This window comes from Rattus norvegicus, chromosome 10 (genome assembly GCF_021556685.1).
Source record: "Rattus norvegicus strain SHRSP/BbbUtx chromosome 10, alternate assembly SHRSP_T2T, whole genome shotgun sequence".
Lineage (NCBI taxonomy): Eukaryota > Metazoa > Chordata > Mammalia > Rodentia > Muridae > Rattus > Rattus norvegicus.
In genome coordinates this window covers 8,292,892-8,317,307 of record NC_141543.1, presented here as the reverse complement: position 1 = coordinate 8,317,307, position 24,416 = coordinate 8,292,892, and the positions used below count along the sequence as shown (strand labels likewise).

Below are 24,416 nucleotides of genomic sequence, written 5' to 3'. Positions count from 1 at the left end.
AATTATAACAATTCTCCATTCCCTCACTAGTATTATCGTCATTTATTTTGTGTGTCAGTGCTGGAATTCCTGTTAGTGTTTAAACCACGGCAGATTTAAGATTTGTTATCCTCATAGTATAAATTATTTGCATATAAATCTTGGATGACGACTAACAAGAGTGTTCCTGTGACAAAGAGAACAGAAGTGCAAGGGCATGCTCAAGGCTGGGCTCTTTTGTTCAAAATCCCTCTGCAGTACCTCGGAGAGACCTTCTACGTTCATACTTCATGAAACAGACCACTTTCAAATTAGGGAAAACTACTTACCATCGAATGTGTTCTTCCTGCAGAGGTACTGGGAAACGGTTCTTCATCAGAAGTATCAGATTCAGAGTTTTCAGTACCCTCTTTCATCCTCTCCTTTAATCTTTCCTTCAGGTACTGGTTAAGAAATGAGTATTGTGCTATTATTGGTCTTTTTATATAAATATAAATATATATATACAGATATATAATTTGAATTTTTTGAAACTTTAGCTGTGCTGTCAACTTTGGAAAAAAGTATCCCCGTTTACTGTGTTGAGTTGGCACTGTACAGAAATTAACAGCCATATTGGTCTAGAAATGTTGAACTTAAGTTTTTTCCATTTGTACAGGGGTAACACACTGTATTAAATATGTAAGGTCTTATCTACGTGGGTTTGATTACAAAAACTAATAAAGTATTCTCTAAATTAAAAAAAAAAGAAATGAGTATTGTGTTGCAACTAGATGGGCCCGTTTTTCTTCATTTGAGTCCTCAGATCGAGGCTGGAAATGGACAGTTTTATATTCCCTGTCACATTGACTTTTATTTTTTTTAGTTTTAAGCTATTCTCTACATATAAGAAAGGTATAATATATATTTGCTTGTAGTACTCTCAGGGTTTGTTTGTTTGATTGATTGTTTGTTTTGGGGCACATGTCTTCAAATGATTTCTGTGCACTTACTAACCACCAGATAATAACAAAAAAATAGAACTAATAATATTTTCATAGTTACATGTCCTTATATATACTTAGCTACTCAAAATTAATGATTTATCATTAAGAAGTAAAAATAGTTACATCCTACCCTCATGTAGCCATCTCAACACCCAAGGATATACTTTAGACCCTCATTGTCTGATGTTAGCTGATGAGTACCCTCCTTTACTCTCATCTCTGCCATATCTACACCCATAGGCATAGCTCCAGACCATGGTTCACATTGGCTTTGCCTGGTATCGGTCCAGTCTAGAAGCTCATGCACCAGCTTTTCCTGGTCTAGCTCCAGTCCACAGCTTTCATATTGGCCCTACTAAGACAGGCTAAGATCTGACACCAGGCACACAACCAAAGAAAGGCTATAAGATAACATCAAAAAAAAAATTCACTTTCTCAGAGATTAATGAACTAGAAACAAAACAATAGAAAGAATCAATGAATCTAAGACTGGTTTGATATTTATTTGTTTGTTTTTCAAGACAGGATTTTTCTATGTGGTCTTGACTGCCCTGAAACTCACTCTGCTTACCAGGCTACCCTAGAACTCTGAGATCTTCCTGTCTCTGCATACTGAGTTCTCAGATTAAAGTCATATACCACCAAATAGCTAGAGTTAGTTCTTTAAGAAGATAAATCAACAAACCTTTACCCAACAAACTAAAAGAAGGAAAGAGGTGAATTGGGAAACATTATAACAGGCATCAAGAAATTCAGAATATAATAAAGGAATTATTTCAAATAATGTGTTCTGTGACTCAGATGCTAAGAGCACTGGCTGATTTTAAGGCAAGAAGAAAAAGAAGCTCTTTCAAATTCCTTTCTGTGAAGCCAATATTACACTTAGAATCAGGACAGGACACAACAAAAAGTAAAACTATAAGAAAAGCAAAGATAATACAAATATAATAAATAATAATCCTAGAAAGTGAGTAGCCTTTTTATATACCAATAACAAGCATGTTGAAAAAGACAATCAAAAAAGTTCAAGAAAACATATCTAGAAATAAACCTAATCAAGCATGTCAAGGAAGCCTCATTAATGAAAATGTTAAGATACCAAAGGGAGGAAACATTGAGGATAATATTAGAAGGTGCAAAGATCTTTCATGGTCATGGATTGGAAATTTTCAACATTGTGAGAAATGGCTATTTTACATAAGCAATCTAGAGATTCAATACAATTATAGTTGAAATTCCAATGGAATTATTCACAGAAATTGAGGAAAGAATTTTAATCTTCATAAAGAAGCACAAAACAACCCTAAATAACCAAAGTAATCCCAAGTAAAATGAACAATGATCTGAGTGTCACCATATATGGTTCCAAGTTATTCTACAGTGCCCTTGTAATACAATTACCATTATAATGACACAGACACATTCAGAGATTACTGGAATAGAATAGAGAACCTAATTATAAGGCCATGCAACTAAAGCCACATGCTTTTCAACCAAGACACCAAAAATATACATTGGTGTAAATGTAGCACAAAGATTAAGGTGATTCAACCAGTTTTGAATTAGACTTGAGGCCTGTTTTATAGGCAATGATTCATTCTTAGTACTGAAAACCAAGCCAAAAGACAGTGGCTAGGAAAGTAACAGACCCTAGGGAAGAAGCTAATGGTGTTGTCTTGCTAAATGGACATGTTCTCAAATTGCTTTCTAAAAATTTATGATTAATCACAGAGAAGAGCACTTTTCAAATTAGTGGATTTTACCATAGAATATGTTTTTCCTTCAGAGGTACTAGGTAGTATCTTTTCTTCAAGAGTAACATTCACTTCAGTTTTTCTAGAGAGCCTACAAACCAACTTTGGTGTCTCCTTTTGGATGGGGTTGTCACCCTGAGTATTCTTTTGCACCAGCAACATATCATCACTGTTGTCCTCAGGAGGAAGTCTCAAAGGTACAGATTCTCTATCAAGCATCTCTATTGCTGAGTCTGTAGATAGATTCTGCAGATGAGAAGGTGAATGATTAGTTTCATTGCCAAACATTTTGCTGTTTTTATTTAGAAACACTTGTTTTAAAAATGACATTATCCTTCAAAGTCATAGGGGTATGGACATACCGAAATAGGAACAAATTAGTAATTAACAGCTAAATGTCTCTGTAAATGCTTAGCTATTAACACAAGACTCTTATTGAGAAGTCAGGATAATTTAAATTAGCCTGGAATAGAAGCAAAGCAGAAACCACAAACATAACTCAGTTTGGATTGGAATAAACAAACCTAAGTATACATTAAGTTTGCAAAGAGTAAGTTGTATGGTTTTAACATGGCAAAGCAATCTGTGCATTAAAAGATTACACCATTCTCTATAATGTGGAAAACTGACTTAAGACACTTAAGTCAAGAATCCATCACAACATGAAACTACATATTTAAAGCACGAAGAAAGAACTTCTTTTCATCAGCTCTACCATACTGGCAATCAAGGTCACATTGCTCATAACTTCAAACACCTAGATAGTGTTTCGAAGTTGATCTCATCTTCATTTCATAAGGAAATTATACACATAACTGCAGAAAGGCTATCAGGAAAAGAAATTGGCCTTGAGCCCACCCAGCCAGAGAAATAAAATCCTTCTGGTTTGTACCTGCACCCAACAGTGGAGCCTATGCTTGGCATCCTCATTCACTCATCCTACATCCAGATGAAGCTTGACCCTCAGGAGTTTTGACACATTCAGGACAGCAGGTAGGGCACCAACCCCTACCACGATGCCTGGCCTAACTGGGACTCACAGTACTCCAGGGAACACAGGATCCCCAACCAGCAAAAGACACAAGCTCCTTAGAGTTTACATCTGTATAAGAGATAACCAGATGTTGAGCAGCAAGCACAAGAACATGAGCAACAGAGATCAGTACTACTTAACAACATCAACCACTAAAGCAAGCTCTGGATATACCTGAAAAGGAAGATTCAAACCTAAAATCACACCTCAGGATGGTGATAGGACATAAATAGCTCCCCTTTTAAAAAAAATCCAGGGAAACACAGTTAAACAAGTAGAAGTCCTTAAAGAGGAAAGACAGATCTCCTAAAAGAAATACTAGAAAATACAATCAAACAGGTGAAGGAACTGAAAAAAATTACCTGGGATCTAAAAATGAAAATAGAAACATTAAAGAAAACACAAAGAGAAACAATTCTAGAGATGGAACACCTAGGAAAGATAGCAAGAGTTACAAATGACAGATGCAAGGATCACCAATAGAATACAAGAGATGGAAGACAGAATCTCAGGGGTAGAAGATATCATAGAACTCATTGATACAACAGTCAAAAAATGCAAAAAGTGAAAGGCTTGTAACTCAAAATATTCAAGAAATCCAGGACACAGTGAAAAGACTAAACCCAAGAATAGCAGGTATTATTCCAAACTCAAAGGGCCAGTAAACATCTTCAACAAAATTATACAAGAAAATTTCCCTAACCTAAAGAAAGAGATGCCCATAAACATACAAGAAACCTATAGAACACCAAACACATTGGACCAGAAAAGAAATTCTTCTTGTCACAAAATAATCAAAATGCACCAAATGCACAGAACAAAGAAGGAATATTGAAAGCCATAAGGGGAAATGGTCAAGTAACATATAAAAACAGACCTACCAGATTTCTTAACAAAGACTCTAAAAAACAGAAGATCTTGGAAGAGATGTCATACAGACCCTAAGAAAACACAAGTGCCAGCCCATTTGCTACTATGTCTAGCAAAATTTTCAATTACCATAGACGGGGAAACCAAAATGTTTCAGAAAAAAAATTTAAATAATACCTTTCCACTTACCTAGACCTACAGAGGATAATGGAAGGAAAACTCCAACACAATGACAGAAAAAACAATAACAAAAAACAAGAAGAAATTACTCTTTTCACAACAAACCCAAAAGAAGAGAACCACACAAAAATAATTCGACCTCTGACAAAAATAACAAGAAGCAACAATTAATGGTCTTTGATATCTCTCAACATCAATGGACTCAACTCCCCAATAACAAGACATAAGTTAACGTACTGATCTGTAAACAGGACCCCGCATTTTACTGCATGCAAGAAACACACCTCAATGACAAAGACAGTAACTACCTAAAATTAAAAGGCTGGAAACATTTTTCCAATCAAGCGATACCAAAAAACAAGCTGAAGTAGTCATTCTTTAACATCCAATAAAATAGACTTTCAACCAGAAGTTATGAAAAATATGGTAAAGAATCAAAGGAAAAATCCACAAAGATGAACTCTCAATTCTGAACATCTATATCCCAAATGCAAGGGCAGTCACATTCATAAAAGAAACTTTACTAAAACTCTAAACACACATTAAACCTCACACATGAATAGTATAAGACTTCAACACCCCACTCTCACCGATGGAAATATCATGAAAACAGAAACTAAACAGAGACACAGTGAAACTACTAACAGAAGTTATTAACCAAAAGGATTTAATGGATTCCTACAGAACACTTCACTCTAAAACAAAAGAATACACCTTTTTTTCAGCACCTCATGGTACCTTCTCCAAAATTGACCATATAATCAGTCACAAAACAAACCCTAACAGATAAAAGAACATTGAATTGATCTCATGAATTCTATCAAACCACCACAGGCAAAGGATGGTCTTCAATAGCAACTAAAACAACAGAAAGCACACATAGATATGGTAACTGGATAACTATCTACCCATGATAACTTGGTCAGGGAAGAAATAAGGAAATCAAAGACTTTCTAGAATTAGAGAAAATGATACTGAAACTTATGGGACATAAAGAAAGAAGTGCTAAGAGGAAAACTCATAGCTCAGAGTGCCTCCAAAAAGAAATTGGAGAGATCTTACACTGGCAACTTAATGGAACATCTGAAAGTTCTAGAACAAAAAGAAGCAAGACACTCAAGAGAAGTAGATAGCAGGAAATTATCCAAGTCAGGGCTGATATCGACTAAGTAGAAACAAAGGCAACTGTACAAAGAATCAACAAAACTGGAAGCTGTGGGGGTTTTTTGTTTTTGTTTTTGTTTTTGGTTTTTGTTTTTTGTTTTTTTTGTTTTTTTGTTATTTTTTTTGTTTTGTTTTGTTTTTTTTTTTTGAGAAAATTGACAAGATAAATAAACCCTTAGGCAAACTAACTAGAGGTCACAGAGACAGTACTAAAATTAACAAGATGGTGCTCTAGGCTCTGTTCTGAAGCTGGGTGGTTCTGTGACCCTGCAATGAGCTCAGAGGGGTGCAAGTACAATCTAGGAAGACAGGCTATGGGGTTTTCAGCATCCAATGAGATAGTCAGGCTTCCAGTCCCACCTGTGCCCAAAGCTGACCCAGTTCCACTGAACTCTGTACCCACATTCCATGGGGGAGAGAGCTGAACTCTCAGAAGTGTGGAGAATCCTGAGAGCACAGGTGAGACCACCACTTCTGCTCACATTCCAGGGCCAAGAGGAAACCACCTGCTGCCCTCTGGACACAGGAAACAAGCAGCACTCTGGGACAGGATCTTTCCAGTTTCCACCTGCACCCAGAGCTGACCCTGTGAGACAGCTCTCTGTACCCAGATCCCAAAGGAGAAAGCAGGTCTTCAGGTATGCTGACACACAGGCTTATAGGAGGGTCAAGCCACTGTCAGAGACAGCAAGACCAGCTAACACCAGAGATAACCAGATGTCAAGAGGCAAGCACAGGAATCTAAGCAACAGAAACCAAGACTACTTAGCATCATCAGAGCCCAGTTCTACCACCAAAGCAAATACTGGATACCACGACACACCGGAAAAGCAAGATTTGGATTCAAATTCACATCTCATAATGATGATAGAGGACTTTAAGAAGGACTTAAATAAATCCCTTAAACAAATACAAGACAACACAGGTAAGCAAATAGAAGTCCTTAAAGAGGAAACACAAAAATCTATTAAATAATTACAATCTAACAGGTGAAGGAATAGAACAAAACCATCTAAGATCAAAAAATGAAAATAGAAAAAAATAAAGAAATCACAAAGGGAGACAACCTTGGAGATAGAATACCTAGGAAAGAGATCAGGAGCCATAGAAGCAAACATCACCAACAAAATACAGGAGATAAAAGAGAGAATCTCAGGGGCAGAAGAAACCATAGAAAACATTAAAACAACCATCAAATAAAATGTAAAACACAAAGAGCTCCTAACCAAACACATGTAGAAAATCCAGTACACAATGAGAAGACCAAACCTAAGGAAAAGAGGTAGGTATAGAAGAGAGTGAAGATTCCCAACAAAAGGTACAGTAAATATCTTCAACAAAATTATAAAAGAAAACTTCCCTAATCTAAAAGAAGAGAAGCCCATAAACAAAAAAAAAAAGAAGCCTACAGAACTCCAAATAGATTAAACAAAAAGAGAAATTCCTCCCATCACATAATAGTCAAAACACCAAATGAACAAAAAAAAAATTTTTTAAAGCAGTAAGGGGAAAAGGGCAAGTAACATATAAAAGCAGACATATTGGAATATACCAGACTTCCCACCAGAGATGATGAAAGCCAGAAGATCCTGAGCAGATGTCATACAGACAGAAAGACAATACAAATGCCAACATAGGTTACTGTGTCCAGCAAAACTCTCAATTAACATAGATGGAAAAACCAAGATATTCCATGACAAAACCAATATTAAACAATATTTTCACAAATACATCCCTACAATAGATAATAGATGGAAAAGTCCAAGGAGGGAAACTACACCATAAAAAAGCAAGAAAGTAATCTTGCAACAAATCCAAAAGAACAGAGCCACACAAACATAATTCCACCTCGAACAAAAAAGTGACAGGATACAACAATCGCTATTCCTTAACATCTCTTAACATCAGTGGACTCAATCCCTCCCCAAAAAAGACACATTAACAGACTGGAAAAGTAAAAAGGACCCAGCATTTTGCTGAATACAGGAAACACACTTCAGTGACAAAGACAGACACTACCTCAGAGTAAAAGGCTGGAAAACAATTTTCCAAGCAAATGGTCTGAAGAAACAAGCAGGAGTAGCCATTCTAATATCCAATAAAATTGAACTTCAACCAAAAGTTATCAAAAAAGATAAAGGAGAACACTCCATATTCATCAAAGGAAAAATACACCAACATGAAAACTCAGTCCTGAATATCTACGTTCCAAATGCAAGGACACCTACATTCATAAGAGAAACCTTACTAAAGTTCAAAGCAAACATTGCAGTTTACACAATAATAGTGGAAGACTTCAACACTCCACTCTGAACAGTGGACAGATAATGGAAATAGAAAGTAAACAGAGACACAGACAAACTAACAGACGTTATGAATCAAACGGATTTAACAGACATCTCCTAAAACAAAAGAATATACCTTCTTCTCAGCACCTCATGGTACCTTCTGCAAAATTGACCAGATAGTCTCTTATTAAACAGGCATCAACACATAGAAGTTTGAAATAATTCCATACATCCTATCAAATCACCACAGACTAAGGCTAGTCTTCAATAACAACAAGAATGACAGAAAGCCCACATACACATGGAAGCTGAAGAATGTTCCACTCAATGCTAAATTGGTCAAGGAAGAAATACAGAAAGAAATTAAAGACTATTGGAACTTAATGAAAACGAAGGCACAACATACCCAAACTTATGGGACACCATTAAAGCAGTGCTAAGAGGAAAACTCATAGCTCTCATTGCTTCGAAAAAATAAACTGCAGAAAGCATACATTATCAGCTTGACAGTACACTTAAAAGCTCTAGAACAAAAATAAGCAAATACTCCCAAGAGGAGTAGATGACAAGAAAAAAATCAAACCCAGGACTGATATCAACCAAGTAGAAACAAAAAGAACTATACAAAGAATCAACAAAACTAGGAGCTGGTTCTTCAAGATAATCAACAAAATAGATAAACCCTTAGACAGACTAATCAGAGGTCACAGAGAGAGTATCCAAATTAACAAAATCAGAAATAAAAAGGGACACAAAACAACAGAATCTGAGGAAATTCAAAAAATCATCAGATCCTACTACAAAAAACCTATATCAACAAAGCTTGAAAATCTGGATACAATGGACAATTATCTTCACAGATACCAGGAAAAACACTAAATCATGATCAGACAAACCATATAAATAGTTCCATAACTCCTAAAGAAAAAGAAACAGTTATTATAAGTCTCCTAATGAAAAAGAGGCCAGGACAAGATGGGTTTAGTGCAGAATTCTATCAGACCTACATAGAAGATTTAATACCAATACTGTTCAAACTATTTCACAAAATAGAAACAGAAAGAACACTACCAAATTTCTTCTATGAAGCTACAATTACACTTATACCTAAACCACAAAAGACCCAACAAAGAAAGAAAACTTCAGACCAATTTCCCTTATGAATATCGATTCAAAAATACACAGTAAAATTTTCAAAAGTCAAATTCAAGAACACATAAAAACAATCATCTATCATGATCAAGTAGGCTTCATCCCAGGGATGCAGGGATGGTTCAATATACAGAAAACCATCAATATAAACAAACTCAAATTAAAACACACACACACACACGATCATCTCATTAGATGCTGAGAAAGCAATTGACAAAATTCAACACCCCTTCATGTTAAAAGTCTTGGAAAGATCAGGAATTCAAGGCCCATGCCTAAACATAGTAAAAATAATATACAGCAAACCAGTAGCCACCATCGAACTAAATGGAGAGAAATTTAAGCAATTCCACAAAAATCAGGGACTAGACAAGACTGCCCACTCTCTCCTTACTTTTGCAATACAGTACTCAAAGTCCTAGCCAGAGGAATCAGACAACAAAAAAGGATACAATTGAAGGAGAAGAAGTCAAAATATCTCTATTTGCAGATGATATGATACTATTCTTAAGTGACTCCAAAAGTTCAACCAGAGAACTACTAAGCCTGATAAACACCTTCAGCAAAGTGACTGGATATAAAATTAACTCCAACTAATCAGTAGCCTTCCTCTACACAAAGGGATAAACAAGCTGAAAAAATATGAAACCAACATCCTTCATAAGTCACAAATAATATAAAATACCTCAATGTGACTCTAAACAAGCAAGTGAAAGATCTGTATGACAACAACTTTAAGTCTCTGAAGAAAGAAACTGAAAAAGATCTCAGATGATGGAAAAAAATCTCCCATGCTCATGGATTGGCAGGATTAATATTGTAAAAATGGCCATTTTGCCAAAAGTCAATACACAGATTCAATGCAATCCCCATCAAAATTCCAGCTCAATTCTTCATAGAGTTAGAAAGAGCAATTTGCAATTCATTTGGAATAAAAAGAAACCCAGAATAGGAAAAACTATCCTCAACAACAAAAGAGCTTCTGGGGGAATCACCAGCCCTGACCTCAAGCTGTATTACAGAGCAATAGTGATTTTAAAAACTGCCTGTTATTGGTACGGAAACAGGAAGGTAGATCAATGGAATAGAATTGGAGACCCAGAAATGAACCCACACATGTATGGCCATTTGATCTTTGACAAAAGAGCTAAAACCATCCAGTAGAAAAAAGATAGCATTTTCAACATGGTGCTGGTTCAACAGAAACCGAGGACATTCAAAAACTCATCAGAGTCCTCAGCTCTGAAAAAAAAAAAAAACTCATCAGAGTCTATGACAAAAGCCTATAGTCAACAAAACTGGAAAATCTAGATGAAGTGGATGATTTTCTAGACAGATATTAGGTACCAAAGTTAAATCAGTATCATACAAACCATCTTAACAGTTCCATAACCCCTAAGAAAATAGAAGTAGTCATTAAAATTCTCCCAGCCATAATGAAGTCCGGGGCCAGATAGTTTTAGTTCAGAATTCTCCAGTGTGTGTGCCAAACTCTTAGAGCCTCTGTTGAAGTGGCTGGGCCTGACACCGTTTCTCTGCCATCCTCTGTAGATCTTAGTCAAGGAATCAACCCCAACATTACCACGGAGGTACAGGTGCTGTGCTGTGGAAGCAGTTCTCATCATATGGGGCGAGCTCTTTATGTTTGATCAGCTTGACTGTGTCCACATATTCGGGACTTTCAGCTTTCCAAACTTTTTAAGGAAGGCTGCCAGAGCTCTGACAAACTCCTGCTGGAGTTTAGTGTCTGTTAAGGCATTATGTGGTCTCCGTGCTGCCAGCCAGGGGAAAGGGTTAAGATTGGTTTTTTTAAAATGATTTTTGTGGTATCTGTAAATTAATACATTTGCCTATGAAGGCCTGAGCTGTTGCATTGTCTGATCCTGGATTCCAGGCAGTTATGAGTCACCTGACATGTTCTAGGAACAGGACTTGGGTCCTGTGCAAGAACAGTATGTGCTCTGACTCTCTGAGCCATCACTCCAGCTCCTTAATAAGTCTTTAAATAACCTAAATATGCTCTAAAATTCCCTACTTCTCTCATCAGGGATTGAGGACAACATGCCTGCCAAAAGACAGATTGTTAGCCATGTCTTACCTAACGTGTCATTGGCTCAGATGATGTGTCTGAGATCTAGCTCCCTGCTAAGTTCCCTTCGGTCAAACATTACTGAACATCATCACATATTGTCTTAGTTAAGAATCTATTGCTGTGACAAAACTCCATGACTATAGAAACTTTTATACAGGAAAATATTTAATTTGTTCTTAGAGGTTCGTGGGTTTAGTCTATTATTATTGCAGAAAGCGAGGCAGTACCCAGGCACACATAGTACTGGAGAGGTAGTTGAGAGTTCCATGTCCAGATCATCAGGTAGCAAGAAGAGAGAGAAACACTAGACTGGCTTGAGATTCTGCAAGTACAAAGCACACACCAGAGATAGCTTCCTCCAACAAGCCCGCATATACTCTAACAGTGCCACTCCCTATGAGTCTATCCATGTTCATTCAACCAAGCACACATAAAATAGTGAATATTAATTTGAAAACCAATTGGAATTACAGTTCAAAGAAAGATTTAGCTTTGATTTCTGACCATTATTAGTGAGTAATGGATTCATTGGGTGTAATAATTATGTCTAATCTGCGCCTCCCTTTCCTAATGTTGAAGTTATACACTTTAAGGCAATTAGCTACTTGCAGCGAAGATGAGCATTTGGTGTAAGTGGACTGCAAAAAGAGCTATCATTTCTGCTTGCTTTCTACCTTCTAAGTGGGCCTTAAAACAGAAAAGAGGGATATTAGTTTTTAGTTGCTTTGACAAAATTCTAACAGAAATTATATAAGGAAGGAAATCGCATGGCTGCCAGAAATTTCAGTGTATTACAGTGCAGAAGGCAAATAGGTTGGCTTGGTCTGTGTCAGTTGTCGGCTGTTTCTTATACTTTGGTAGACCAGGAAACAGACAACTCAGAAAGGTGCCAGAATGTTGATGACCATTAAGATTTATCATAGGCAACTTTCTTCTGGGGAGTAGGCCATATTCCAAAGGTTAAACAATTACCCAAGACAGGAACCAAGTATTCAAACACACAAGCCTTTGTATTTGTGGTGTGTGTGTGTGTGCGTGTGTGTGTGTGTGTGTGTGTGTGTGTGTGTGTGTGTGTGTGTGTTAATGCTAAAATGTTTTTAGTCAGAGTAAATTAGAGGTCCATGATGAGATGGCTAAGTGGATAAAGGTACTTGCTACCAAGATTGACAGCTCAAATTTGATTGAGCCCAGAGACTGGCATGGTCTGAGGAGAGAACTGACAGCCATAAATCATCCTTCTTACCCTAATATTTCTGCAATGGCACACATGTGCACTGCCTTCTATTCTGCCAAATAATTAAGTCTAGGTTGTCTCTGTACTCACAGAGGCATGGTTGCCTCTGTCTCCTAAGTGCTGGGATTAAAGGCATGTGCAACACACCCAGCTTCCTATTGCAGATCTTACTGCCATATATTCTCTGGATTTCCACGTCCATACGAGGGAATATGGAAGCAAAGTTTGGAGAAGTGACTCGAGGAATGGCCATTCAGAGCCTGCCCCATGTGTGGCCAAAACTAGGTAAGATTGATGAAGCTAAGAAATGCATGCTGAAAGGGACCGGATATAAATCTCTCCTGAGAGACACATCCAGAGCATGCTCAATACAGAGGTCAATGCTAGCAGCAAACCACCGAACTTAAAATAGGACCCCCTTGAGGGGAATTAGAGGAAGGAGTGAAAGAGTTGGAGGAGCAATGCCAACCAACCAGAGCTTCCAGGTACTAAACCACTACCGAAAAACTATACATGGACTGACCCAGGGCTCCAACTGCATATGAAGCAGAGAATAGCCTTGTTGGGGTACCAGTGGAAGGGGAAGCCTTTGGTCCTGCCAAGGTTGGACCCCCAGTGCAGGGGAATATATCTAATAAAAATTAAAAAAAAAAACTAGAAAGACAATGATGCCAGGGCTCCAAGGGGTTAGCAAAAATTCTAAGAATGTTTACTTATTTCCACTTCTTATATCTTTGCTTATACTGTAAACATTTGTATATCAAACACATTGGTTTTGGGACCAAGGATATGGCTCAGTGCTTTAGAACATGTGATGCCCTTGCACAGAAGCTGGGTTCAATTCACAGCATCCACATGGTGGCTGACAACCACCTGTATATATTTGATTTCCGGGCACCTAATGCCCTCATTCGACCTCTGTGGGCAACAGCCACACACATAGTACCCAGATATAATACAGGCAAAACACCCATGTACATAAAAATATATAAATCTAAAGCACAAGCATGTTGATTATTCCCATGTTAAATGTAACTACTGCAGGAGTCTTTACTATTTATTACCTGTATTTTGATGACTTCTCCTGACCTGGGTTAAAAGTATATTCACTCTCTGAATTTTTATTCCCATAGCTTAACTTATTTTTATTTACACCTTAGGAAGTGACTGGCAAGGTGTTTCCAAGAATAAAGCTGTGAAGGCGGTACAGGACATGCTTGAGGCTGGGCTCCTCTTTTCTAACACCATCTGCAATACTGCAGGTATAAGTACACCCATGCATCCCACAAACACACATATGGATACACACAAGCAAGTATATCATTTCCCAAATTAGTGGAAATTACCTTTATAGGTGTTTTTCCTTCAGAGGTAATAGGTAGTGGCTCTCCCTGAGAACAAACATTAACTTCATGTCTTCCTAAAAGTTTTCGAACTCTGTTCTCTACTCTTCTGACCAGCTTGCTCTGATGTAAAAACCTCGATGAAGTTTTTATAGAGATACACTCAGTGTTGTTTATATTAATTTCTGGGTCTTTAGATACTTTCTATAATGGAAATATAGAGAATTAACTTTCTTAGTTTTGTTCCAAAATTAACTTTTGGGGGTGGGGTGAGGAGGCATATTTTTAACACTTCTTTACTCTTTCATAGTTACAGGGCATTGACACACAAAAAGTAAAAACAAAAACAATGAAATATCATCAAATATGTTTATTCGTGTATTACTAGAATATCATTAAGAAGTGAAAATATTTATGCTAGGCTAGACTACAAGAAAATCATGAACTGGGAACCTTGGTCTTGTCATTGGAATTTGAATTAAACTTAATTCATTATGTTTCAAAACTTCTACACCCTGTATAAGATGATTATTAATATTAATAGTCCCATTTTCATCAATCTTTGTCTTCTTTCATGATTGTGAAGTATAAATTCATTCTATTTACCATGTGTATATTTATTTAAATAATTAAACAGTAGGTTAATTGCTAGTGTTGTCCATGTCGTAGCACCTGTGAAACTGGTTTACAAACCCATTTGTCCATTATCCGCAGTCAAAAATCATGAAAAATGCAACTTATAATTCATATAAACCCCCACTTTGGGGTTCTAGGTAACCTCTAGAAGCTCATGGTTATGAAGTCACTTGAAAGTGAAATGTATTATCTAAATAAAAACCTTCTAATATTTCAAATCCTAAAGTGTAGCACAAATAGTGTAAGTTTATATTATCTCAAAATGCAAAATAATATAAAAAATTAAAATGTTACTACGGTGTGTGAATCATTACTTCCAAAATGGACAACTAATTAGAGGAAACTGGAGAAACTGTTTAACTGGATGAAGAGATTTAAACATAAACTTAGTGGAATCAAATAGAAAACACAGTGTAGCTTCTGGTCTCCACATGCACCCCACAGCTCCATACAGAAATCCCAACCTGAGAGAGCTGGTGTCCCAGGATTGCTGTCACTCCTAGGCTTACGGTTAAGATCACCACTTTTGCTCTCCTAACTGTCTAAAGAGGGACCCACCAGGAGTTCACAGGGCACAGGAACTGAGGAGCAGCTGGGGACAGGATCCTTCCAGTTTCCATCAGTGCCACAAAGCTAACTCTGTGACACAGCTCTCCATACCCAAATCCCAACCAGAGAGAACTGGTCTCCAAAAGGAGTTTACATACCTAAAATCACAGGCCCTCAGGGGACAAGCTCCAGTCAAAGACAGCAAGACCAACTAACACCAGAGATAACCAGATGATAAGAGACAAGCTTAAGAACCTAAGCAATAAAAAGCAAAGCTACTTGGTATAATCAGAACCCAGTTCTCTTACAACAGCAAATCTTGAATAACCCAACACACCAAAGAAAACCAAGATTTGGATTTAAAATCACATCCATGATGATGATAGAGAACTTTAAGAAGGACTTAAATAACTCCCTTAAAGAAATACAGGACAACACGGGTAAACAAGTTAGAAGCCCTTAAAGAGGAAACACAAAATTCCGTTAGAGAATTACAGAAAAATAAAACCAAAGAGGTAAAGGAGTAGAACAATATCATCCAGGATCTAAAAATAGAAATAGAAACAATAAAGAAATGACAAAAGGAGAAAACCCTGGAGATAGAAAACATAGGAAAGAGAACAGGAGTCATAGATGCAAGCATCACCAATGGAATACAAGAGATAGAAGAGAGAATCTCTGGGGCAGAAGATACCATAGAAAACATTGACACAACAAAGAAAATGTAGAAGGCAAAAGATCCTAATACAAAAACATCCAATAAATCCAGGACACAATGAGAATACCAACCTAAGGATAATAGGTATAGAAGAGAGCGAAGAGTACAACTTAAAGGGCCAGTAAATATCCTCAACAAAATCATAGAAGAAAACTTCCCTAACCTAAAGAAAGAGATTCCCATAAACATACAAGAAGCCTACAGAACTCTAAATAGATTGGACCAGAAAAGAAATTCCTCCTATCACATAATAGCCAAAAAAAAAAAAAAAAACCAAAATGCACAAAACAAAGAAAGAATATTAAAAGCAGTAAGAGAAAAAAAAGTTAAGTAACATATAAAGATAGACCTATCCAAATTACACCAGATTTCTCAACAGAGACTATGAAAGCTAGAAAATCCTGTGCAGATGTCATACACACCCTAGGACAACACAAATGCCAGCCCAGGCTACTATATCCAGGAAAACTCTCCATTACCATAGATAAAGAAACCAAGATATTCCATGACATAACCAAATTTATACAATATATTTCTACAAATCCAGCTCTACAAAGGATCAAAAACTCCAACACAAGGAGAGAAACTACAACCAAGTAAAAGCAAGAAAGTAATCTTTTTTCAACTAACCCAAAAGAAGATAGCCACACAAAACAATTCCACCTCTAACAACAAAAATAATAGGAAACAACAATCATTGGTCCATAATATCTCTCAACCTCAATGGACTCAATTCACCAATAAAAAGACATAGACTGGGGCTGGGGATTTAGCTCAGTGGTAGAGCGCTTACCTAGGAAGCGCAAGGCCCTGGGTTCGGTCCCCAGCTCCGAAAAAAAGAACCAAAAAAAAAAAAGACATAGACTGGCAGCACCCCACGAGCGAACTTGAGCCTCGGGACCACAGGTAAGACCAAATTTTCTGCTGCAAGAAAGCTGCCTGGTGAGCTTGGGACACAGGGAAGCAGAATTTCTCTAGAACCGGGCACGTTCTGTGTTTACCGGAAGTCCCACACCCGCGGATCCCGGCCCGCAGCAGCTCTCTGCTCCCAGACCCGGTGAGAGAGAGACCCAACCGCCTGGTCAGGTGGGCACTCCTGAGGCTGCAGAGCGGAAGAGACCACCAACACTGCTCACCCCTGCCCACATCCCTGGCCCAAGAGGAAACTATATAAGGCCTCTGGGCTCCCGTGGGGGAGGGCCCAGGAGCGGCAGGACCCCTGCCGGAGACACCGCCGGACCCTGAAGGAAACAGACCGGATAAACAGTTCTCTGCACCCAAATCCCGTGGGAGGGAGAGCTAAACCTTCAGAGAGGCAGACAGGCCTGGGAAACCAGAAGAGACTGCTCCCTGCACACACATCTCGGACGCCAGAGGAAAAAGCCAAAGACCATCTGGAACCCTGGTGCACTGAAGCTCCTGGAAGGGGCGGCACAGGTCTTCCTGGTTGCTGCCGCTGCAGAGAGCCCCTGGACAGCACCCCACGAGCAAACCTGAGCCTCGGGACCACAGGTAAGACCAAATTTTCTGCTGCAAGAAAGCTGCCTGGTGAACTCAAGACACAGGCCCACAGGAACAGCTGAAGACCTGTAGAGAGGAAAAACTACACGCCCGAAAGCAGAACACACTGTCCCCATAACTGACTGAAAGAGAGGAAAACAGGTCTACAGCACTCCTGACACACAGGCTTATAGGACAGTCTAGCCACTGTCAGAAATAGCAGAACAAAGTAACACTAGAGATAATCTGATGGCGAGAGGCAAGCGCAGGAACCCAAGCAACAGAAACCAAGACTACATGCCATCATCGGAGCCCAATTCTCCCACCAAAACAAACATGGAATATCCAAACACACCAGAAAAGCAAGATCTAGTTTCAAAATCATATTTGATCATGATGCTGGAGGACTTCAGGAAAGACCTGAACACACTTAGGGAAGCACAGGAAAACATTAATAAACAAGTAAAAGCCTACAGAGAGGAATCGCAAAAATCCCTGAAAGAATTCCAGGAAAACACAATCAAACAGTTGAAGGAATTAAAAATGGAAATAGAAGCAATCAAGAAAGAACACATGGAAACAACCCTGGATATAGAAAACCAAAAGAAGAGACAAGGAGCTGTAGATACAAGCTTCACCAACAGAATACAAGAGATGGAAGAGAGAATCTCAGGAGCAGAAGATTCCATAGAAATCATTGACTCAACTGTCAAAGATAATGTAAAGCGGAAAAAGCTACTGGTCCAAAACATACAGGAAATCCAGGACTCAATGAGAAGATCAAACCTAAGGATAATAGGTATAGAAGAGAGTGAAGACTCCCAGCTCAAAGGACCAGTAAATATCTTCAACAAAATCATAGAAGAAAACTTCCCTAACCTAAAAAAAGAGATACCCATAGACATACAGGAAGCCTACAGAACTCCAAATAGATTGGACCAGAAAAGAAACACCTCCCGTCACATAATTGTCAAAACACCAAACGCACAAAATAAAGAAAGAATATTAAAAGCAGTAAGGGAAAAAGGTCAAGTAACATATAAAGGGAGACCTATCAGAATCACACCAGACTTCTCGCCAGAAACTATGAAGGCCAGAAGATCCTGGACTGATGTTATACAGACCCTAAGAGAACACAAATGCCAGCCCAGATTACTGTATCCAGCAAAACTCTCAATTAACATTGATGGAGAAACCAAGATATTCCATGACAAAACCAAATTTACACAATATCTTTCTACAAATCCAGCACTACAAAGGATAATAAATGGTAAAGCCCAACATAAGGAGGCAAGCTATACCCTAGAAGAAGCAAGAAACTAATCGTCTTGGCAACAAAACAAAGAGAATGAAAGCACACAAACATAACCTCACATCAAATATGAATATAACGGGAAGCAATAAGCACTATTCCTTAATATCTCTCAATATCAATGGCCTCAACTCCCCAATAAAAAGACATAGATTAACAAACTGGATACGCAACGAGGACCCTGCATTCTGCTGCCTACAGGAAACACACGTCAGAGACAAAGACAGACACTACCTCAGAGTGAAAGGCTGGAAAACAACTTTCCAAGCAAATGGTCAGAAGAAGCAAGCTGGAGTAGCCATTCTAATATCAAATAAAATCAATTTCCAAATAAAAGTCGTCAAAAAAGATAAGGAAGGACACTTCATATTCATCAAAGGAAAAATCAACCAAGATGAACTCTCAATCCTAAATATCTATGCCCCAAATACAAGGGCACCTACATATGTAAAAGAAACCTTACTAAAGCTCAAAACACACATTGCACCTCACACAATAATAGTGGGAGATTTCAACACCCCACTCTCATCAATGGACAGATCATGGAAACAGAAATTAAACAGTGATGTAGACAGACTAAGAGAAGTCATGAGCCAAATGGACTTAACGGATATTTATAGAACATTCTATCCTAAAGCAAAAGGATATACCTTCTTCTCAGCTCCTCATGGTACTTTCTCCAAAATTGACCATATAATTGGTCAAAAAACGGGCCTCAACAGGTACAGAAAGATAGAAATAATCCCATGCGTGCTATCGGACCACCACGGCCTAAAACTGGTCTTCAATAACAATAAGGGAAGAATGCCCACATATACGTGGAAATTGAACAATGCTCTACTCAATGATAACCTGGTCAAGGAAGAAATAAAGAAAGAAATTAAAAACTTTTTAGAATTTAATGAAAATGAAGATACAACATACTCAAACTTATGGGACACAATGAAAGCTGTGCTAAGAGGAAAACTCATAGCGCTGAGTGCCTGCAGAAAGAAACAGGAAAGAGCATATGTCAGCAGCTTGACAGCACACCTAAAAGCTCTAGAACAAAAAGAAGCAAATACACCCAGGAGGAGTAGAAGGCAGGAAATAATCAAACTCAGAGCTGAAATCAACCAAGTAGAAACAAAAAGGACCATAGAAAGAATCAACAGAACCAAAAGTTGGTTCTTTGAGAAAATCAACAAGATAGATAAACCCTTAGCCAGACTAACGAGAGGACACAGAGAGTGTGTCCAAATTAACAAAATCAGAAATGAAAAGGGAGACATAACTACAGATTCGGAGGAAATTCAAAAAATCATCAGATCTTACTATAAAAACCTATATTCAACAAAATTTGAAAATCTTCAGGAAATGGACAATTTCCTAGACAGATACCAGGTATCGAAGTTAAATCAGGAACAGATAAACCAGTTAAACAACCCCATAACTCCTAAGGAAATAGAAGCAGTCATTAAAGGTCTCCCAACCAAAAAGAGCCCAGGTCCAGACGGGTTTAGTGCAGAATTCTATCAAACCTTCATAGAAGACCTCATACCAATATTATCCAAACTATTCCACAAAATTGAAACAGATGGAGCCCTACCGAATTCCTTCTATGAAGCCACAATTACTCTTATACCTAAACCACACAAAGACACAACAAAGAAAGAGAACTTCAGACCAATTTCCCTTATGAATATCGACGCAAAAATACTCAATAAAATTCTGGCAAACCGAATTCAAGAGCACATCAAAACAATCATCCACCATGATCAAGTAGGCTTCATCCCAGGCATGCAGGGATGGTTTAATATACGGAAAACCATCAACGTGATCCATTATATAAACAAACTGAAAGAACAGAACCACATGATCATTTCATTAGATGCTGAGAAAGCATTTGACAAAATTCAACACCCCTTCATGATAAAAGTCCTGGAAAGAATAGGAATTCAAGGCCCATACCTAAACATAGTAAAAGCCATATACAGCAAACCAGTTGCTAACATTAAACTAAATGGAGAGAAACTTGAAGCAATCCCACTAAAATCAGGGACTAGACAAGGCTGCCCACTCTCTCCCTACTTATTCAATATAGTTCTTGAAGTTCTAGCCAGAGCAATCAGACAACAAAAGGAGATCAAAGGGATACAGATCGGAAAAGAAGAGGTCAAAATATCACTATTTGCAGATGACATGATAGTATATTTAAGTGATCCCAAAAGTTCCACCAGAGAACTACTAAAGCTGATAAACAACTTCAGCAAAGTGGCTGGGTATAAAATTAACTCAAATAAATCAGTTGCCTTCCTCTATACAAAAGAGAAACAAGCCGAGAAAGAAATTAGGGAAACGACACCCTTCATAATAGACCCAAATAATATAAAGTACCTCGGTGTGACTTTAACCAAGCAAGTAAAAGATCTGTACAATAAGAACTTCAAGACACTGAGGAAAGAAATTGAAGAAGACCTCAGAAGATGGAAAGATCTCCCATGCTCATGGATTGGCAGGATTAATATGGTAAAAATGGCCATTTTACCAAAAGCAATCTACAGATTCAATGCAATCCCCATCAAAATACCAATCCAATTCTTCAAAGAGTTAGACAGAACAATTTGCAAATTCATCTGGAATAACAAAAAACCCAGGATAGCTAAAGCCATCCTCAACAATAAAAGGACTTCAGGGGGAATCACTATCCCTGAACTCAAGCAGTATTACAGAGCAATAGTGATAAAAACTGCATGGTATTGGTACAGAGACAGACAGATAGACCAATGGAATAGAATTGAAGACCCAGAAATGAACCCACACACCTATGGTCACTTGATTTTTGACAAAGGAGCCAAAACCATCCAATGGAAAAAAGATAGTATTTTCAGCAAATGGTGCTGGTTCAACTGGAGGGCAACATGTAGAAGAATGCAGATCGATCCATCCTTATCACCCTGTACAAAGCTAAAGTCCAAGTGGATCAAGGACCTCCACATCAAACCAGACACACTCAAACTAATAGAAGAAAAACTAGGGAAGCATCTGGAACACATGGGCACTGGAAAAAATTTCCTGAACAAAACACCAATAGCTTATGCTCTAAGATCAAGAATCGACAAATGGGATCTCATAAAACTGCAAAGCTTCTGTAAGGCAAAGGACACTGTGGTTAGGACAAAACGGCAACCAACAGATTGGGAAAAGATCTTTACCAATCCTACAACAGATAGAGGCCTTATTTCCAAAATATACAAAGAACTCAAGAAGTTAGACCGCAGGGAAACAAATAACCCTATTAAAAAATGGGGTTCAGAGCTAAACAAAGAATTCACAGCTGAGGAATGCCGAATGGCTGAGAAACACCTAAAGAAATGTTCAACATCTTTAGTCATAAGGGAAATGCAAATCAAAACAACCCTGAGATTTCACCTCACACCAGTGCGATTGGCTAAGATCAAAAACTCAGGTGACAGCAGATGCTGGCGAGGATGTGGAGAAAGAGGAACACTCCTCCATTGTTGGTGGGATTGCAGACTGGTAAAACCATTCTGGAAATCAGTCTGGAGGTTCCTCAGAAAATTGGACATTGAACTGCCTGATGATCCAGCTATACCTCTCTTGGGCATATACCCAAAAGATGCCTCAACATATAAAAGAGACACGTGCTCCACTATGTTCATCGCAGCCTTATTTATAATAGCCAGAAAATGGAAAGAACCCAGATGCCCTTCAACAGAGGAATGGATACAGAAAATGTAGTACATCTACACAATGGAATATTACTCAGCTATCAAAAACAACGAGTTTATGAAATTCGTAGGCAAATGGTTGGAACTGGAAAATATCATCCTGAGTGAGCTAACCCAATCACAGAAAGACATACATGGTATGCACTCATTGATAAGTGGCTATTAGCCCAAATGCTTGAATTACCCTAGATCCCTAGAACAAACGAAACTCAAGACGGATGATCAAAATGTGAATGCTTCACTCCTTCTTTAAATGAGGAAAAAGAATACCCTTGGCAGGGAAGGGAGAGGCAAAGATTAAAACAGAGACTGAAGGAACACCCATTCAGAGCCTGCCCCACATGTGGCCCATACATATACAGCCACCCAATTAGACAAGATGGATGAAGCAAAGAAGTGCAGACCGACAGGAGCCGGATGTAGATCACTCCTGAGAGACACAGCCAGAATACAGCAAATATAGAGGCGAATGCCAGCAGCAAACCACTGAACTGAGAATAGGTCCCCTATTGAAGGAATCAGAGAAAGAACTGGAAGAGCTTGAAGGGGCTCGAGACCCCAAAAGTACAACAATGTCAAGCAACCAGAGCTTCCAGGGACTAAGCCACTACCTAAAGACTATACATGGACTGACCCTGGACTCTGACCCCATAGGTAGCAATGAATATCCTAGTAAGAGCACCAGTGGAAGGGGAAGCCCTGGGTCCTGCTAAGACTGAACCCCCAGTGAACTAGACTGTTGGGGGGAGGGCGGCAATGGGGGGAGGGTTGGGAGGGGAACACCCATAAGGAAGGGGAGGGGGGAGGGGGATGTTTGCCCGGAAACCGGGAAAGGGAATAACACTCGAAATGTATATAAGAAATACTCAAGTTAATAAAAAAAAAAAAAAAAGACATAGACTAATAGCCTGGATATAGAAACAAGAGACAGCATTTTGTTGCATATAGGAACTGCACCTCAGTGACAAAGACAGACACTTCCTCAAAATAAAAGTCTGGGATAAAAGGTTCCAAGCAAATGGTACTAAGAAACAAGATGGAATACTGGTTGTAATATCAAATAAAATCCACTTTCAACCAAAAGTTATCAACAAAAGATAAGAAAGGACACTTCATGCTCATCAAGGGAAAAATCCACCACAATGTACCTTCTATTCTGAAAATCTATGCTCCAAATGCAAGGGTACCCACATTCATAAAGAAACTTTACTAAACTACAAACCAGACTTCAACACCCCACTCTCATCAGTGAACAGATTATGGAAAGAGAAACTAAACAGAAACACAGTGAAACTAGCAGAAGTTATGAACCACATGGATTTAAGAGATATCTATGGAACATTTCATCCTAAAACAAAAGAATATAACTTTATCTCAGCACCTCATGGTAACTTCTCCAAAATTCACCACACAATAGGTCACAAAACAGACCTCAACAGATACAAGAAGATTGAAATAATCCAATACATTCTATCAGGTCACCTTAGACTAAGGAGACTGGTCTTCAATAACAACAAAACTGAGAGAAAGCCCACATACACATGGAAACTGAACAAAATTTTATCTACTCAGTGATAACTTTATCAAGGAAGAAATAAAGAAATTAAAGACTGTTTAGAATGTAATGATAATTAAGGCATGAAACGTGTGGGGCACAATGAAATCAGTGCTAAGTGGAAAAGATTGATGAAGCTAGAAAATGCATGCTGAACAGAACCAGATAGAGATCTCTCCTGAGATCATCCAGAGCATGTCCATTACAGAGGTCAATGCTAGCAGCAAACCACCAAACTTAAAATAGGACCCCATTTGGGGGGAATTAGAGGAAGTATTGAAATAGGTGAAGGAGCTTGCAACCCCATAAAAACAACAATGCCAACCAACCAGAGCTCCAG

The 24,416-nt window shown here is 38.3% G+C and overlaps 1 protein-coding gene across 2 annotated transcripts in view; it reads right to left on the bottom strand.

Annotated features, from left to right (window-relative positions):
- Positions 1-24,416, bottom strand: part of Potea (POTE ankyrin domain family member A) — a 142,151-nt gene that overhangs the window by 41,032 nt on the left and 76,703 nt on the right. For both annotated transcript variants that reach the window (XM_087574848.1, XM_087574849.1), the window contains exons 10-12: positions 14,079-14,279; positions 2,729-2,965; positions 309-422 (exon numbers count right to left, since the gene is read on the bottom strand). In XM_087574848.1, coding sequence (XP_087430974.1) covers positions 309-422; positions 2,729-2,965; positions 14,079-14,279 — 552 coding nt within the window. The remainder of the gene's footprint in view (positions 1-308; positions 423-2,728; positions 2,966-14,078; positions 14,280-24,416) is intronic.